At 40.2% G+C, this 18,143-nt stretch overlaps 2 protein-coding genes across 3 annotated transcripts in view; both read left to right on the plus strand.

Moving 5' to 3' along the window:
• Positions 1 to 1,894: 1,894 nt before the first annotated feature.
• SULT1C4 (sulfotransferase family 1C member 4) lies at positions 1,895 to 9,126 on the plus strand. The gene is made up of 9 exons (XM_027445132.3): positions 1,895 to 2,036; positions 2,403 to 2,498; positions 2,972 to 3,149; positions 4,848 to 4,985; positions 6,306 to 6,403; positions 6,757 to 6,883; positions 8,148 to 8,242; positions 8,438 to 8,618; positions 8,769 to 9,126. Exons 3-9 carry the CDS (start codon positions 2,978 to 2,980, stop codon positions 8,879 to 8,881), a joined length of 924 nt encoding a protein of 307 aa, XP_027300933.1. The 5' UTR covers positions 1,895 to 2,036; positions 2,403 to 2,498; positions 2,972 to 2,977; the 3' UTR covers positions 8,882 to 9,126.
• Positions 9,127 to 9,272: 146 nt separating this feature from the next.
• GCC2 (GRIP and coiled-coil domain containing 2) overlaps positions 9,273 to 18,143 on the plus strand; it is a 33,569-nt gene continuing 24,698 nt past the window's right edge. The window contains exons 1-2 of one of the 2 annotated variants that reach the window (XM_072031458.1): positions 9,273 to 10,886; positions 17,909 to 17,971. In XM_072031458.1, the coding sequence (XP_071887559.1) occupies positions 10,881 to 10,886; positions 17,909 to 17,971 (69 nt within the window). In that variant the 5' untranslated portion in view covers positions 9,273 to 10,880. Of the gene's footprint in view, positions 10,887 to 16,059; positions 16,169 to 17,908; positions 17,972 to 18,143 lie in introns of those variants that run through there. The other variant, XM_038173272.2, reaches the window with a different exon arrangement.

The raw sequence follows: 18,143 nt of genomic DNA on the forward strand, positions 1-18,143 counted from the left end.
TTTTAAAGCTGTTGGTAGAGTTTTTGACCCAATTAGAGATTATCTGGCACAGAGCACTGTTCACAGGCTACTCAGATTCACAGCTGCAATAAAGGAGAACCCCTTGATAAAGAGTACTTGGGTTTTTCTTTGTTCAGAGAGGAAATTCAGGTGACTTACTTCGGGGATTACTGCATGATCAGGATAGTTGCATAACCAGAAGGATCATAAACACCATTTTGAATTAACAAATGAACCCTCACGTGTAGGTAGGAGAAAGATTAGCAAAATCAACACGGGCTTCTGTAGTGGGGAAAAGGGCAAGGCCTCTGATTACAGAACTTGAGAATAACAGCCACATAAAAATGATGTGCAAAACAGAAAAAGAAATATTAGGCCTTAAAGTATATTCTATGCTTGTTCTGTGTTATTTTTTAGATCTGGTGTTGTCAACCTTCAGAACAAAACCACCATGTCAGAGCCAAAAAAAAAAACAATGAAGTAGTTGGCTTGAAATAAATCAAGAAGTCTTTTCAGTTTCTTTGCTTGTTTCCTGATTCTTTGGAAACTTTTCCTGAAATTGCATAGGGAATGCTGCCAATTGTGTGTGTGTGTCCAGCTCCTAGGGAATCCACTAACTCTTTGCTATGACTTACATGGGAAAAGTCATCACCCTGTCTCTCTTTCCTCTTCTCTCTCACAGTTGCACATCTTCCCTACCTGTCATTCTGTTTGCAGTATCCTGCACTCACCTTCTCTATTCCTGTCCTCATTCTTTTATCTGCATAGCTTTACTATGTACTCCTCTGTACTGGAAGCCTACATATATTATTATATTTGAAGAACCAGCAATCCTGAACAGTCCATGTCAGCTCTGCTGGGCTTTGTACAAAAGCCCACTTCACTAATGTAACCTGCAATTTATAAAATCTCCGGAAAGGGTAAACTGCATGTGGACTGAGGGGGTGGATTGCTGATTAGCCCACCATACAAGGGTCAGATTTGTGCAAGGATGGCCACATCCTCCTTTGACTGGGATGTATGAATTATCTTTTAAAAAATGAGATAACAGAAAGATTTTTTAGATAAAAATGTTGCCTGGCCACCCAAAGGATGAGCAAACAGGAGCTTGAGGCCTCACAGTGCTCGCATGCCTTCAGTGGAACACAGAAGCGATGCCTGATAACAACGCTGTCTCAAAACAGTTTTCCATTCAAACTTGCTCGAGTTCAGTTGGAGTGACCTCCCTTTTGCCTCAGAAAAAGAACAGCTTTTCCCAATGCATTCAAACATCTCAGGACGTCTGCAACAGCAAGAAACTAGATATTAAAGTGACATTGACAGTCTTTTGGCAGCCAGTGTTACTATACTGTTTATGGCTGATCTGGGGCATGCCATTTCTCTCCCAGAACCTCATATACAGATAGGCAGGGACTTAAATTTTATAAAGAAACATTACCTCACGTGCAGTGATCCTAAATCCCCTAGTCATGCTAGTTGAAAAATAACCCTGTCTAGAAAACTCTCTATATCAAAAACAACTTGCCCCAGCAATGAAACTGACCCCTGGATATCTATTAAACGAGCATTGTACAGTATATGGTGAAAAATGAACCAAGTTTCTTTCAATTCACTCAGTCCTGTTGATCTTAGGTGTTTGCGAATAATAAACTATTCTAGGTAGCAACTTAGATTAAACATTAGGAAAAACATAAATTATTCCGTAACTATGGACAACAACACAGACAAGTTAAAATAATCTTTCTGGAGGTACTAGCCAACATCGAATGTTGTTGCCAGCATACTTTACATAAGAAACTAGGCCAGAAAAAAAAAAAAATGTTCAGGGGTTGTTTGGTGCTGTATTTCTTCATTCACTCTCCTCACACTCATAGGAGGAACAGAAACTCCACCCAAGTTTTAATCCTACTTCCATCTGAAGATCCAAGCAGGTACACAGTCATCAGTACAGCCCAGGACTGAAGACATTCAAGCATGAGAAATTCTCTGCCAAGTTTCTTTCTCCTTTTTCTTTTTTTTTTTTTTTAATTTCTTGGGTAAGTGCCCAGACACCAACCCAACCTCTTGCTCTGCTCAACAGAATCTATGTGAAAACAGGTGTGAGTAAATAAGAAAATTAAGGGAAATATCTTGGCAATGTTTGCTGTTGAGATTGAAATCTGGCTTTTATCTCTTCTGACTGATATTCGTAATTGAGATTATTTGTGTAGCCTCCTCTTAAGCAGAATGTTCCTCTGACCAGATTCTGGAGCTCTGAAGTTTAGGGCTAAAATATTCCTCAAGAGAAATCCTGAAAACAGTAACTAGATCCTGGAAAACTGCAAGATCAGCACTAGACTTTACTAGATCAATTTGAATAAGTAATGTATAACAACTTTTAGTTAATCATCTATCTGTTTCAGGTTATTGATCTGCAGCAAATTCAAATCTTCAGCAAAGAATCCTAAGAGTGAACAGCTCCAGGAACAAAACACGGAAAAGCCCTGCAAATATTTTTTGTGAGTATGAGACCCAAAAGATACAATCAGAAGTTTCTGTTCTTCTTTAAGAAAGAAGGGTTGGGTCCTATGTGCTGACTACAGTGGGAGCTTTTAGTCTCTGTTCTCTTTTGAATCGCATCCCTGATTACTTTTTCTTGCCTTTCAAAGGCCACCAACTTACAGTCAACATTTTACACAAATATGTTTGCTAAAATATTTAAAGCTAGAAAGAATGTATTTTTTTTCTCTTTCTGTATCTGAGTATATGGAGTGTTTTTTAAAGATGCTGACAGCAATATGCCAAGCACTTCTTAAAGATAGATCCAGATTTAAGGAGCCTAAATATGGACCCAGATAGGTCAAATCACAGGCAAAGAAATCAAAAGATATGGAATTCATTCAGTAAAAGAGAACCTGAGAATGGGTGAGTAAATTTGGGTATTTTTTTTCAGAGCAAACATTAATTTCCAAGCCTTTCATTCCTCATGCAGCACACAATGGCCCTGGATAAAATGGAAAAATTGAATCTGGAAGATAAAATGATTCGAACTGAGCTGTGTGAAGTGGAAGGTATTCCCTTAGCAGAACCAATATGCAGCATATGGAATCAAGTGTGGAACTTCAAAGCCAGACCTGACGATCTTCTCATTGCAACCTATGCAAAAGCAGGTTTGTGTGTAGAGGAAATCGAATAGAAAAGTTTGGGATAGTTCTTACTATTGGAATGGAAAACTATATTTTTCTATTGTGACTGATAATTTTTAATCCCAAAATAGACTTATATTTCAGAGATGTGAAGCTCTGCCAGATGTGGTAAGCTACTTTTGACTTCTTTGGCAGAAATAATATCAGTGTATTACTATTGAGGTTCACACTATCAAAGTCTAATTACATATTTCCTTTGATTTAGATTATATACATACATATTAATGTACTATAGAACTTTTACAAGATTTAAGGAAGCTGGGTACAAATCATCATTTACTAAGAAATAATAGAAACCATTCAAGTATGAATTGTATTATGAATATGGCAAATGACTTGGTGTAAACCAGTACTGATACCTGGAAATGGCTTACTTATTTTAAAGAAATAACCAAATTCACTTAATAATTTCAGCCATTAAAATGCCCACCATTAATCTTAGCTATCTGGTATTTGTATTTTTATTTATATTTATAAATTGGACACAACTCATTAATATTTCTCTTCTTCATTAGGCTATTTATATTTATATAAAGGAAAACAATGAGTAAGAAGCATCCAATATTAATCTTGGGTGAGCAAAAACATGTACAGTTTATAGGATTCAAGAACAGACTGTGTAACATTTGATGATCACAAAAAATTAATGACTTGAATTAGCAAGAATTTTTAAGTGTTGTTTCCAGCAGAGGAAAAAAAAAATAAAATCATTATTACTGAAAATTAATTACTTTTGAAGGTAGGAAAAAACAGATTTTGCAGAAAGCTTTTAACTTATTTTGGGTATATTGATAGCAAAGACATGCTATTTTAATCAGTCGGGATTAAAGTATCTCAGCCATTGAACTGAGAAAAAATAAAGTTAGGAGTCCATTTGACATTACTTTCTATATGCCAGAGCTGCACCCTTCAAGCATCTTATTAAGAATTGAGTTTCCTGCCCACATTGCTTTCTAGGACATCCCTTAGTCTGTTCCCTAGATGACCTGACACAGTACCTGAGATGAGATGTAGTTAATCCAGTGACCACAGCTATAGGGGAAAAAAGGCACCCAAGGGACACAATTTGGTATTTCTTACAAGGTGTTGCATTAGCTCAGGCAGATGAAGTAAAACGTGCTGAATTTCATTAAAGCATTTCGAACAGGAATACTGAAAATACTGCAACATTTTCATATGACTTTATTTCATACAGTCAAACTGTATGAAATTTTTACTTAAAGTTCAGGTATTTAATTTTTTCCATTCAAATTTTGAAAAGAAGAAGCTGTATTAGCTGTTTTTGTTTTGTTTTGTTTTTGAGGGATGAAAATTGGGATATGTGAATTTCACTCTTCTTTTCAAATACTACAGTCTCCAAATTGTATTATGTGAGTTTATCTCAGAGCTTTCCTCATTACTGTAGTAGTAGGGGAGGGTTTTTCTGTTGGCAAGAATAAACCTGTCCAAAACAGAATATCAGAAACATGTCTTCATAAATGACCTTTGCATTCCTAGTTATGCATTTTTTTCTCCATGATTGTCTCTTTACATTTTGTCAATCATGTGCTGTGCTGTTCCTTCATTCCTTGAAATGCTGTCCATCCTTCTGGCTTTCAGTTCTCTAGCAGAAGAGACTCTCATCTCTCCCTGGGAGAAATATCTAAACATTGATATTTTCAGGTACCACATGGACACAGGAGATAGTGGATATGATTCAACAAAATGGAGACATTGAGAAGTGTAAACGTGCCAGTACTTACAGACGCCATCCTTTCCTTGAATGGTATATGCCAGGTCCTTCGCCAAATGGTTACTCAGGTGAGTATCAAAGAGAATAGGTTTGTATTTCAAACAAAATGAAGCAAAGCAAACATCCAGAACTGATGCCACATTTTTTCTGGGGAAGGTCCCGCTTTCCCTGCCCCTGCACTAAGTGCTATGTCAGGCATCAGGGCACAGTTCAGCTGGCTTAACACAAACATCGAGCACTACTCAAGCCAGTGCACGGCTGACAGATAGGGCACAGGCCCTGCTGAAGACCATGCTGGTCCAGAACATCTTCTGAAAGCTGCGTATGATAGATACTCACAGCACCTAACACAGCAGCAGATGGGCATCACGTGGCAACATGGGTGCAAACTGATCCCCATCCTGTGACTAGGGGCAATATGGAATGGAAACCTATGTCTTGGATATATTCCCAAAATGTGGATGATGTGGTTTTTGTAGATTTGTTTTAATTTGCTATTGTTTTAAGTAACTGCTGTTAAATTCAAGGGTCTAGTCATCACAACAAGCTACTGGGCATTCAGGGAACTGGCAGGCCTGACTCTGCAAAGACAACTCCCTTCAATACCCTTCCCCCAGCAAGGGACTCCCATCCCACACAAATCATTAAGGCAGACTCTCTTCACGTTTGAAGCCAAAAAGCTTGACTGACTGCAGCGGAAGTGCTACTTTTTGTCTTCTAATCCAGACTGTGTTGACATATAGAGAGAAACAAAAAAATGATAGAAGTTGACAGAGGATGCTAGCAAATAATTGAGAGAGGTCATGACAGACATTTAAAGTTGACGGAAAAATAACATATCTCCATATATCCCCAGATATTCTCATGGATTCCCATATATCCAGAACTACTCACAATCTACTCTGCATGCAATTTGAACTTCATCCATCATTCCCCCAGCTTCTCCTTGCGTGCTATCCAGAAAGTCTAGTCAGCAGAGTTATTCTCATTTCCTAGGAAAAACAAACAAACAAAAACAAAACAAAAAGCAAGCAAACAAAATAAATACCTCTTATTTGCAAAGAAAAGGGAGATCATTAAATATTGTGAAGGAAAAATATTGGGTGGGTAAACATAAATTAGTACTCATTATTATCCCTTGGGATGCATCGCTTAGACATGGGTCCAAGAAAGCAAAGTGAAGATATGAATTAATGTTCTCCCTTTTCTTCTTGAAAACATAGGTACAAAATCCTCCAGAAGCACTGAAGGTGCTTATGCAATGTTGTCTATGTTACGCTGCTACCTAGTTGCTTTCAAGAAGTCAGTCAAAATCCCACCTATGACAGTAGCAAAGTGCTAGCAGAATTTAAAGAACAGGTCAGTTCTCATAAAATGTTATTCCACAGGCCTGGAGTTAGCTGAAGCTATGCCTTCTCCACGAACAATGAAAACTCATCTTCCTGTGCAGATGGTGCCCCCCTCCTTCTGGGAACAAAACTGTAAGGTAAGGTTGAAGAGGTAGGACTTTGCCTACTTCAACTGGAAAGAAAGTGATATAAAATGGGACTCAATATGGTTTCCAGAGTCTTCGTGAAAACTAAACGTCTCCTCGCCTATCTTCCCTTTATTGTGCAATGTCTGTGGGAAAGTAAAGAAGTTATGACTGAATTACCTACATTGAATTTCAGAGAATGGCAGTTTCAAAGCAAAATCTCTTAAGCCTGTCACTCAGGCTCCAAGAGAAAACTCTCTTGCAGTTTTCTCTCAGGAGAGGCTCAATATCTATGTCACAGCCATGTGTAAGCTCATATTTCTCTCTCTCTTTCTCCCTCTCTCTCATTTTCATACTCCATAAAGATAATCTATGTGGCAAGAAATGCAAAAGACAACCTGGTGTCATACTACCATTTCCACAGAATGAATAAAGCGCTTCCTGACCCAGGAACCATGGAAGAGTTCATGGAGAAATTCATGGCTGGAAAAGGTGATGAATTGCAATCAGTTTTATAAGAGATTTTGTTCATTTTTAAAAATGCATGGCATTGATTTATCTATTTCAGCTACAGATTGAAATCCAGTGCTGACACTCTGTGGAAGAATATCCACTAGAGGTGTTGTAGTAGTAGCTTCATTCAGAGGGTTTTATAGTACCGAAAAGGTTAATCCTATCTTTAAACTCACATTTTAAAAAACAATTGCTGCTTTTTATTCCACGATCATTAAAAAACATATATGATGATTTTAAGGTAGTCTCTTCTCTCTATAAGGTTAAAAGAAACCTGCTTGGAAGACAGCTGGGAAGGAACAGCAGCTCAATGGCTGTATTCTAATGTGACACACAAGAATGTAAAATTTAATTTTGTATAGATTGTGAGATAGATATAGATTTGTATGAATAGTAAATATAGATTTGTATGAATTTGAGCTAAGAGAGTTTTTTTACCTCAATTCACCTGTCTAAAAATCAGGCATCTGAACAAAGATGGTCACCTAGCTAAGCACAGGCAACCCCAGAAACTGATTCTTCCTCTTCTAAAAGAGATGCTGATATCCAAAAACTAAAACGTGGTCATTTCAGTTTGGGTCAGTAAAACTTCCATAGGTCCTTTTTTTTTTTTTTTTTTTTTTTTTTTTTTCCCACCATGTAGGCCTAGAAACACCACTGTTGGGACCAGCATGGGAGTCTCATTTCTAAATGAGAACTTGAGTCTTGTGTTTGATGGGCTGAGCTTGTGAGCCCTCTGTCCCAGTGCAGACTTTTATAATATAGGAACCTCTGTCCAAGCTAGTCATCTCGGTACTTGCTGGAGAGAAACAGGCACTTCTGATAGCACACTAAATAGTTAAACCAGTTAGGAGCATAGAATAATGCAGGTGGGAAGGGGCCTTTGGTGTCTGTCTGGTCCAACTCCCTCCTGAAAGCAGGCCAAATTAAAAGCAGTTTTGTCCAGTCAAAAACATGAGCCACATTCTGGAAATGTCTCTTTCTCTCCATCAAAAGGGCAGCCTAGATTTTTCACTCAGATGTAAGCATCTGCAGTTAGACATCAATCCTGCTCTGAGCATCCATATGCCTGACGGATTAATAGCATGAATGCTGCGTTCAGTACAGAGCACAGCAGTCATGGCCACAGTGATTCAAAACCAGCTAGGAAACACCCAGACACTGGTTATGGAGGAAATGTGAAGGCCATGGGTACCTAAAGACAGATTGGGCATTTACAGAGGCTGCTGCTCTTCTCTTTCAGTGCTCTGGGGCTCCTGGTATGACCACGTGAAAGGCTGGTGGAAGGCAAAAGACAAGCACCGTATTCTCTACCTCTTCTATGAAGATATGAAGGAGGTAAAGACTGAATGTGTGTTTATGGAGCTTTGCTTGAAACCTGAAAGTTCAGAAGATATAATCTACACTCAATAGTTGTCTATTATAACATTAGCTGTATCAGACTTCCCCCCCTGGCAACAACCACAGTGTTAACACTGTGATTTCCTTCCTTTTCTTGGCTCAGCATCTTACCCCATTTTCTTCTCCCTGCAGAATCCAAAGAGAGAAATTCAGAAGATTATGAAGTTTATGGGGAAGGACTTGGAACAGGAGGTTCTTAACAAGATAATCCATAACACCTCATTTGAGATCATGAAGGAAAATCCCATGGCAAACTACACTAAGGATTTTGTGGGATTAATGGATCACTCAGTTTCCCCATTCATGAGAAAAGGTACTGAGGTTTATTACTGGTATCAACTCACTCTTCCTGGTTGTAATTCTGCCTTGAAATAATCCTTCCCTTCAACTACAATCCTCTAGTAAGTCATGGCTAACGGGCTTCAAGAAATACTGGTAATTTTTATTTTTATTTTTTCCATAGGAGTTGTCGGGGACTGGAAGAATTATTTCACTGTGGCACAAAATAAGAAATTTGATGAGGATTATAACAAGAAAATGGCTAATACATCTCTTGTTTTTCGTGCGGAATTGTGATTATTAGTAATGGGAGTTATTCTTTATGATCTATCGGCCTTTCCATTTTATGTATTTTGCTTTGCCTTGTGCCCTTAATATTTCAATATATTTCTTTCACATACCACTGATTTTTCATTATGATGAGAGTGCCCAAATTATGAGGAAGTCTTGACTGGTCTATCTGAAGAAAATAATCCTTCTCTGGATACTTGTCATTCAACCCTCCCACAGTAACTTTAGCATTAACTAAAATATTTCAGACACGTTCTGAGTTTGTGTCTTTATTAAACTGCAGCTGGCATTTTCAAATCAACCTGGCAATTTCAAATGAGAAATTAGGAACAACAACAAAAAAAAGGTGTTAAAAGAGTGCACAAGGTATGGGCATTATATGTCATTCCCATAGTGTGCAAACAGAGCAACAGAATTGCAGAAAGTAGAATAATTTTTTTTTTCCGTGCTTTAAACTGGACATCATAAATATCATTGAGATGAAAGCAACATTTCCAAAACCACCAAATACCCATTAATTCCACTGACAAAACTTGCTAAGGAGCTATATAGAGGTGTTTATCTGTATTCCATCTGTGGAGGTAGTCGTTCTTACTGCATCAAGTCAAGAAGCTCTTGCCATTGCTGCCTTTTGAAACGGATATCATCAACTTCTGTAAACATCTGGAAAATCCTGAAAGTTGCTATGAAGCAGGACAAGAGTCACTGCAGCATACACTTGCCTCTTCTCCACCTTTGCAAACACGCAAATCAAATGTATAATTACCACCTCCTCCTCCTCTTTTGCTCTTCCCTTGACCAAATATGCAAACAGCCTAATGAGGACTTTTAATTGCCATAGGGCCTGGTCAATATTATCATATAATGCCTTAGCATTAGCACCAGCACTGTAGCCATACTTTGGTAGGAAATTAATTTAAACAATTTATAGCCCTTTCTTATCATAAACAACTGTTACCAATCCACTTCTGAAGAGTTCCTGTTTAACTGCATTTACACTCTGAATGTCAGGGAGAAAACTACATAGACTGCCACAGCTGGAGGAAAATTCTGTTTTAATCTCTATAACTAAACACAAAATGTTTGCTGGGGGTATTTTCTCTTTGGTCTGTAGAAGGTTCCTGGGATTTAATAATAGCAGCCACTGCCAGCACACACAGACCATTTCAGGGCAGCGATTTAATCTAAATATCTAAATTGAATGCAGTTCTCTAAAGGGCATCAATATCAAGTTTAGAGACAAATAAAAGGCTTCCCATTAAATGTGGAAGTTACATTGTAAGCTCCCAGTCCAATGAGTTTCCCTTAAAAAATGCAGGAAACACTGGACCTAGAAGCAGGCATTTGCTATACAAGTGCAAATGTAGGTATTGGGAGGGCTTTAGGTCAATGGAGATTCCTGCCTCCATAAAAAAGATGTTTCTGTAAACCAACTACCTGAGAAAAAATCACCTGCCAGAGGTGCTGCTGTTTGCAGCAAAACTAAATATGAGCCTGGGAAGCTTCCTGTGGCTTCTCTAGTTTTGGTTCATTATTAACTTGCTGTCACCAGAACGAGGAAAAGGTGTTGCCTGTTCTACGGCATTTTTTCATTCTCTTGGGTCCATGAAATGACATGAGTCAGCTGTTTGTCAATCTAATCCTCGTTCAGGGTCACAGGAGCCATCAGTAAACGGAAAAAATGCTTAACTTAGTAGTTGGGTGACATTTTAGCAGCTGAGCTGCACAAAAGGTCACATACATAGATGACCTATTTGTTCCTCCTTTGAAATCTCTCCATCTATTAGAAGGACAAAAATGCTGAAGGTGACTGTGGCAGAGTAAGGGTGATAGAGGCTTGAGTTATATTGGCTAAGTCACCTTTGCTCTCTCTTCCTTAGGTAAACCTTCACCCAACTGGAATTCAGCTGCTCTGAAAAAACAGATAAAAAGTAACACAGGTCAGAGAATGCAATAAAGGGAAAAAAAAAAAAAATAACAGAAAGAAGAGAAGCAACTACTGGATATGTGGGTAAATAAAAACTAGCTTTTCTTATCCTGTTGACATTATCCTTATATTATATATATATAAATTCAAAGACAGAAATATTAACCTTTATGTCAAAATATAGCTGGCCTGGGAATAGAAAAGTGGGGTGTTTCTGCTTTTTATGTGCTGTTAAACCAGCACAGCTGACACAGATCAACCTGTGGATTCAGTCATAATTTGTAATATGCTATTAATTGAATATTAATTCTCTGTAAGGGAACAATGAATTGTTGTAAGTGATAGTAAGTGGATCTGTAGTTATTGGGAAAGTTCGGAAAAGGGGTTCCAAAAGTTTGGAAAAGGGTTTGAAAAATAGGTTGCATGAAACCCCCAGTCAGCCTGAAAACCAGTGTTTTGTTGTCTGTTATTACAGTATCACAACAGAGATGTGTGCGTGCTTCTGGGCAGATAACTGGAGGGTGCCTATATCTAGAGTGCCTTTAACTTCCATATCTTTATGTTTGTCAGTTGTTATGCACAGAAGAGCCTTAAATGATGTATTATACAGAGACTGTTCGCTACCAGTGGCTTCAGGGGGTAAAAAGCTTAATTTATTTTGATACTGTAAATCGATGAGCATCAGCAGAAGGAGATTTTGTACATATTTAACTAAATTATTTCATGTCAATCTGAACTACTGTCAAGCTTCTGGTGTGAACAAGTAACTCTCTATTTACTGTGGTGATAGAACTCTGTACAGAGCTCCAGTCAGATATATGCCCTGAGCATACACTGGTGCTTTATTTTTGTCCAGTTACCCAGAAGTATGGTTTTACTGACTTTCTTACAGAGGTGCAACTTCTATGTCAGCTTAAATAGGACTTGTGTCAGGTTAGCTGAATGCAACCCCACAGCAACTTCTTCAGTGCCGCTTGTGTATTCTAAGAAAGTGTACCTGCAGAGTTTTAATAGCCAAGGAACTTTGTTATTAATCTCTAACAAACGTCTGAAAATCAGTGTTCATTAATCCATGCTATCTGTTTGCATGTGCCTTTTTTGTAGCTCTGCACTAACAACTACCAGAACAAATCCCCCTGCTGGAATTAATGAAGGTTCCTGCTTTGATAGAGAGTTTTTGCCAGGAATTGCTATATGAATTCCAGGATAGTTGTGATCTCACTGTACCTTGACTGTCTTTAGGAACTAGGCCAGCCATTTTACTTTCGGGTGGAAGGCATCCATTTACAAAGCAGAATGGGAGAAGCACCAAGCTTAAAAATAAATAAGCAAACAAACAAACACATAAATTAGAGGCAGAGAAGCAAGCTGTTCTATCTTAGCTAGCATTCAAAGATGGAAGAACACTGCTTTACATTCCACTAATTGTACTGCAGATGATTTGCTTCCTGCTTGGATTGAAAGTTATTGTTTATCCAGTAGGAAACCAACCATACACAGAGACTAGCTTTTATACCACTAGTCCTGGCTTTACAGGATAAGAATATATTAGCCTATAATGTACAAAATATAAAATTTTTTATAATGATCTATGTCAACATGCTCAGAAGGAACCTTATCTTTCCAACAAGGTTAATGATTAATTCTGGAATTTTCCAGAGTTTTGATAACGTTGTATTTCAAACCTGGATTGAAGCTTCCACTCCCCTGCTGTCTTTGATGATTTATGCAAGCCCTGGCTCAGTGTAGGCTATAGGTGAGGGAGGCTAGAAGCACAATGAGAGAGAAAGTCTAGCCCTCCATACTCGTAGGATGCAACCAAACCAAGCCTCCAGGCCTGAAGCCATGGGCTTACGCTGGATAACCTGTCTCTGCCTGCCCTCCAGACCAAGCACAGACTTAGGCACTGTGTAGGTGGACCAGGAATGTTGTCATGCAGCAGTGTCCCATGGTTAATATTGAAGAGGCAAATCAGTCATGGATCATTTTACAGAAGGGCCTCAGCACAAGCTGCTGCAAGGGCAGGTGGTATTTATAAGCAGTGTGAGCACAGACTGCATGAAGGCTCACAGTTGAATTATGCACATCTAACCCGTTCGTGGAGACACAGGGATCATGTCAAAAGCAGGCCACTCAGGGTCCTTCTCTGGCAGGGGCAATACAGGTAGCAATAAAGGGGCAATATAGGTAGGGTCTTAGGCTGGACATCTAAAAATAAGGAAGCTATTTAAAAAAAAAAAAAAGTTTAAATTGGGCCTCTTGATTCACAATAACCTGTTACTGTGCCAATAACCCACAGTAATCTGTATTTGCTGCTATTCCTGTTTGCAGTTCGAAGAGCTTTCACGTTCAGTCAACAATGGAACAGTCTTCTACAGCCAGACCCAACCCCAGGTGCTCAAACAAAATGTTAGTTTCCTTGTTCAATGATAACCTTTAAACAGGTTTGGTGGGCTTTGCAATTTAGTAATAGAACACCAGACTGTACCTCTCATCTCTGCAATTTCAGAGCAGAATTAAGAGCTAAATAAACTTTTTTTTTTCTTTTTTTTTTTAATACCTAAGGAAACCCTTCACACATAAAGTAGTATAGAGATAAATATATCAGGGTCAGTACTGCCCCTGCATCCTGCAAGCATTCAGAATAGCCTCCCCCTTCACACCCTCTTTAATTCACTATACCTGTACAATTCCACTACAGTGGGAACCTGCTAAACCCAAACCCACGTCAGTATGGCCAAAGAATTGATGGTTCATTTGCACAGGGCAGGGAGAATACTTTCAGTTGCCACACAGGGGTGAATAGTTAACACGCTGTAAATTCATACCCTGCCTTCATTTATACTAATTTTGCATGTACAGAACCCACAGAAGTAACTCAAAGCAAGAAAGTTAGCTTGCCTGGAGTGGTTCACAAAGGAAAGTTTGTCATCCACAGAACTGGCAGGAAAGGCAGATTCTACAGAGCCAGTATTTAAAGCATTAGCTCTGCAAGCTGGAAACATTCCTCAGGTGCAAAATTACAGTAATTTTCTCATTTTGTTCTCTTCAGAACATTCCTGCAGGTCTAATAATTCCAATGCTACTGAACAAACATCTACACACTGCTTTAGTGGAATAACCAACCACAGTCCTGTGGAACTTGGCCTTTCAATGAAAGCAAGATTTAAAGTTTGTTATCCTCTGCCTCCACACATCTCATAAGCCTCCTGGCAATCTTGTTTTACATAAACAATGCTATTTAAAAAATTAGAACTAATTATCTTTACAAAGATAATAAAATTACAGAATACACAGAACACATAAATTATTCTTGTTTTTCTCACTTATCTGGTCCCAAATTAGCTGCATAGATGCAATTTTACTGGCTCCTTCTGGATAGATAAGATAAGATTCACAATCTGTTTAAGAAAATTATGTAAGACTATTGCAGGTATGAATCAGCATTTTCCCCCAAAAATATGAAGCAACTTTACTGTAAGAAATACTTGGTTTTAACAAATTGAAACAGTCAGCAGTCAAAATCTTCAATGCTTATTGTTTTATTTATTTTAGGAGGAACTACTACTTCCTATACAGGATGCTTTGCAATTTCTGTTGCAATTTAGGACCCAGAGGAAAGACCATCAAGACTATTTTATTTGCCAAATGTAGCTAAGACCTCTTGCACAAAATGAAGGGGGATGGCAGAGTGAGAACTGGCCTGACAAACATTAACCCCACAGGAGTAGGGAGCTCTGTCAAGGGGTGAGTGCCTCCAGCTAGAAACAGGTGGTGTCGGCCTGTGATGAGTGAGCAGGTAGTTCAGTCTCTTCAGTACAAAGAGATCAGAAAAACCTTTGTGCATCTGCCTTGGCCAATCTCCAAAATCATTTTCTGCCTAGTCAGGTGATGACCCAAGAGTTGGATCATAAGACATATTTTCAGAGGACAGAAGGCAGGAATGCATTTGAAGAAACATTGCTTTCTCTGGGGTTTTCCAAAAAAAAGCAGCTAGGCTTTTCTATAATGTTCTCTCCAGACATCCAGCTTCAGTCAGAGATGGACCTGGAAGGACCGAGCTGTGCAGTATGGCACAGTTTAGGACCAAATGCTATGGCCACAAGATGGTTTGGCAAGGACTCTCTACAGAAAGGCTCTTCTTGAAGTTGCATGAAACCTCCACCCTGGGCCGTGGCACCACAGGCTTGGGTACCCAGTTCAGAGCATCCCAAAGTGGATGAGGAAAGAGTGGGACTTATGAGGAGTTTAAGGATGGAAGTTGTGGAAAAGCAGCTTCAAGTGGTTTGGTTATGGAGATCTGTTCTTGGCCAGCAACCTCTGTGAGAATAAGATGTAGTGCTTAGTGATATGGTTTAGTGGAGGACTTGACTTATTAGTGTTAGGTCAGAGGTTGGACTTGGTAATCTTGGAAGTCTCTTCCAACCTAAGTGATTCTGTGATTCTGTAACAAGGAACTGTCTGCTCCTGCCACAATTGCTTGCCTGCTTATGTTACAATATGCAATAAACATACATTATGCATCAGGGAAAAAGAAATAAGGAAATGCTATTGGAGGTATACGTAACTTTTGTGCCTTTAGTCATCATTAGTCATTTGGATTTTAAAAGAAGAATGACAATAGGAAGATCTGGACAAATACAAATTATTCTTGCGAGAGCAGCATTTTGCCTAACGTGACTCTTTTTTTACAAAAACAATAGACATTCCCTCATGGCACCACAATTAATTCAGTGCCATCCAATATCTACCCGGTGAATTGCAAATGGAACAAAGTGCCTAAACCCTTTTCTCCCAGGAAACTTCTCATTAAAAATCAACCACTTTTCGGGAGAAACATCTCAAGCATTACCAAAGGTGCTTGCACGACTGCGGTAAGAAAGGTGTGCAGTCTGAAAACATCGGTGGGCTAACATCGCTCCCCTCAACCAACTATGGAGGAAATGGGTTCCTAATTTAAACTAATGAACTTCAAGCCTTAAAAACTGGCTTCTGTTATTTGCCGTGGTGCGTATACGTGTATATACGGACGTATATATGTGTGTAGATGTGTGTATATGTGTACAAATGTAGGAACGCCCCTCCCAGGGGGACACCACACCCGACTCCCCTCAGGGCAGCCCGCCTCTGCCACAGCCCCGCCCCCCTCAGCCTCCCGCGGCTTAGGGGGCGGGGCCACGGCGCCCGAGGGGGGCGGGGCCCAACCCCCCAAGGGGGCGGAGCTCCCGTGCCGGGCCTATAAAATGAGGGGAGGGGGCGCGCGCACCGCCTCACGTGGCCTGCGGGGAGGGGGGATGACGAAGGCGGAAGCGGCGGCGGGGAGGATGTAGCGGCGGCCCTCGCGCCCAGCCGGCTCCGACATGGAGGTAACGGGGGGGGGGGGAGCGCGCGCCGCTTCCCGCGCCTGGCGCGCGGCCGTTGTGGGAATGGCGGTTGGCGGCCGTTATCCCTGAGGGGAGGGGAAGGAGGGGGGGTCGCCATTTCGTGATGATGGGGGTGAGAGGGTCGTGAGGGGTTGTGTGCCTCACAGCCGCCCCTGTGCGTACGGGGGCGGGGAGGTGAAGCGCCACGGGTGGGGTCGGTTAGTGGATAAGCAATGGGTTGTGTTTTCTTGCGTGAGGCGTAGTGCTGGGTCTGTGTCTGTAAACAAGAAGGGCATCGAGGGCCTGGAGCACAAGTCCTGTGAGGAGCGGCTGAGGGAGCTGGGGGTGTTTCTCCTGTAGAAGAAGAGGCTGAGGGGAGGCCTCATTGCTCTCTGCAGCTGCCTGAGAGGAAGGTGTGGGGAGCTGGGGTCGGCCTCTTCTCACAGGTAACCAGTGATAGGACCAGAGGGAATGGCCTCAGGTTGCACCAGGGGAGGTTCAGGCTGGCAATGAGGAGCCATTTCTGCTCAGAAAGAGCAGTCAGGCACTGGGACGGGTTGCCCAGGGAGGTGGTGGAGTCACCGTCCCTGGGGGTGTGCAAGGAGAGGTTGGGCCTGGTGCTTGGGGACATGGTTTGGTGGTGGCATTGGTGGTAGGGAGGTGGTTGGACCAGGTGATCTTGGGGGGCTTTCCAACCTGAGTGATTCTGTGATAAAAAGAACAAGATCATCTGATCCTGCAATAGTATGGAGAGAGGTGTGCTGTCATTTTTCTTAAGCAGTACATTCATTGCGTTATCCATAATTATACTGTGCAAGTATACTGCTTGTACTTGCAGAGGTTAACTAATAGGAATGCTGAAATATTAAGAATGTCAATGTTGACATAGCTCCGTGTACCGTGAAATCTGAAATACAAAAAAGTTTGCTTTTGCTTCCGCAAAAAGCTCTAGACCATGTGAGAGTCCAGGCTCTCCAGAGAGAGATAACTAAACTGTCTTTGTCCTTGGTCCGTACTTGAACTCCTATTTCTAATTAGTCTTTCGTGTTATCTCTCTCAGCTATTTTCTCAAAAATTGTTAGTCAGTCATTATCTGTTTCCAGTTTATTCTTTCCCTGGTTGCCATTACAAGGGTTTCTTCATAAGAATAAAGAGTAGCAAAATAAAAGTGAAGGATGTGGGTGTGTGTATGCACACCCTCCCCCTCTCTGCATCACACACAAATGCATGCCCACACACACAGCCTTTTCAAATATCTTGTCAGGCCAAAGCTTCTAGTGTTAAGTATATTATGTTTAAAGAATGTATGTTTAAAGAAAACAAGAACATAGTTGAAGAGTACAATTTGTTCAGAAGTCGTCAAAGTTCGATTTAACTGCTGCTTCTCTACAAGCTTTTTTGGTTTGTACATTTTTAGTAACAAGATAGCGAGGTACACTATTTTAACTGCCAGTAAATTAAATGATTTTTCACTAGAGTGACAGCTCTAGATGTCATATAAGTATCTAAGCCATAAGATCATACTGATTTAGTTTTCAATTCTGCTGTTCTATTGCATTAATCACAATAGAGCTCTCAATTTTTCCTCCATTATCCTACTGATCCTACAAATACTGTCTGTTTTATTGAGTTCTCACTATACCAAGTTACTCTCCATGTTTGTAGACTTTCAGTTGATTCCTTTGGTAGTGTACACTTTAAAAAAAAGTTCAGTTCTCCCATCTTACCTCTATTTTGTTGTAGGTACAAGATGGTGGGCAAGAGATGGTGGCTTCCGCTGTCACACCGGGGTCGGGCAAATCAAAGGTAATCAGACCTCACAAATCTGGTGTATTTGGCTAGCAGTGATTGAGAGGGTAGCAGCTTAGCATGCTAGCTGTAAATAATAGGAAGATATAAAGGTATTTTTAAACAACTTCATGTCTTCTAGGTGTTTAAAAAATTGATGTGTAAATGCTAAGCTAAGGCATTTTAGAAT

This window comes from Anas platyrhynchos, chromosome 1 (assembly GCF_047663525.1).
Source record: "Anas platyrhynchos isolate ZD024472 breed Pekin duck chromosome 1, IASCAAS_PekinDuck_T2T, whole genome shotgun sequence".
Lineage (NCBI taxonomy): Eukaryota > Metazoa > Chordata > Aves > Anseriformes > Anatidae > Anas > Anas platyrhynchos.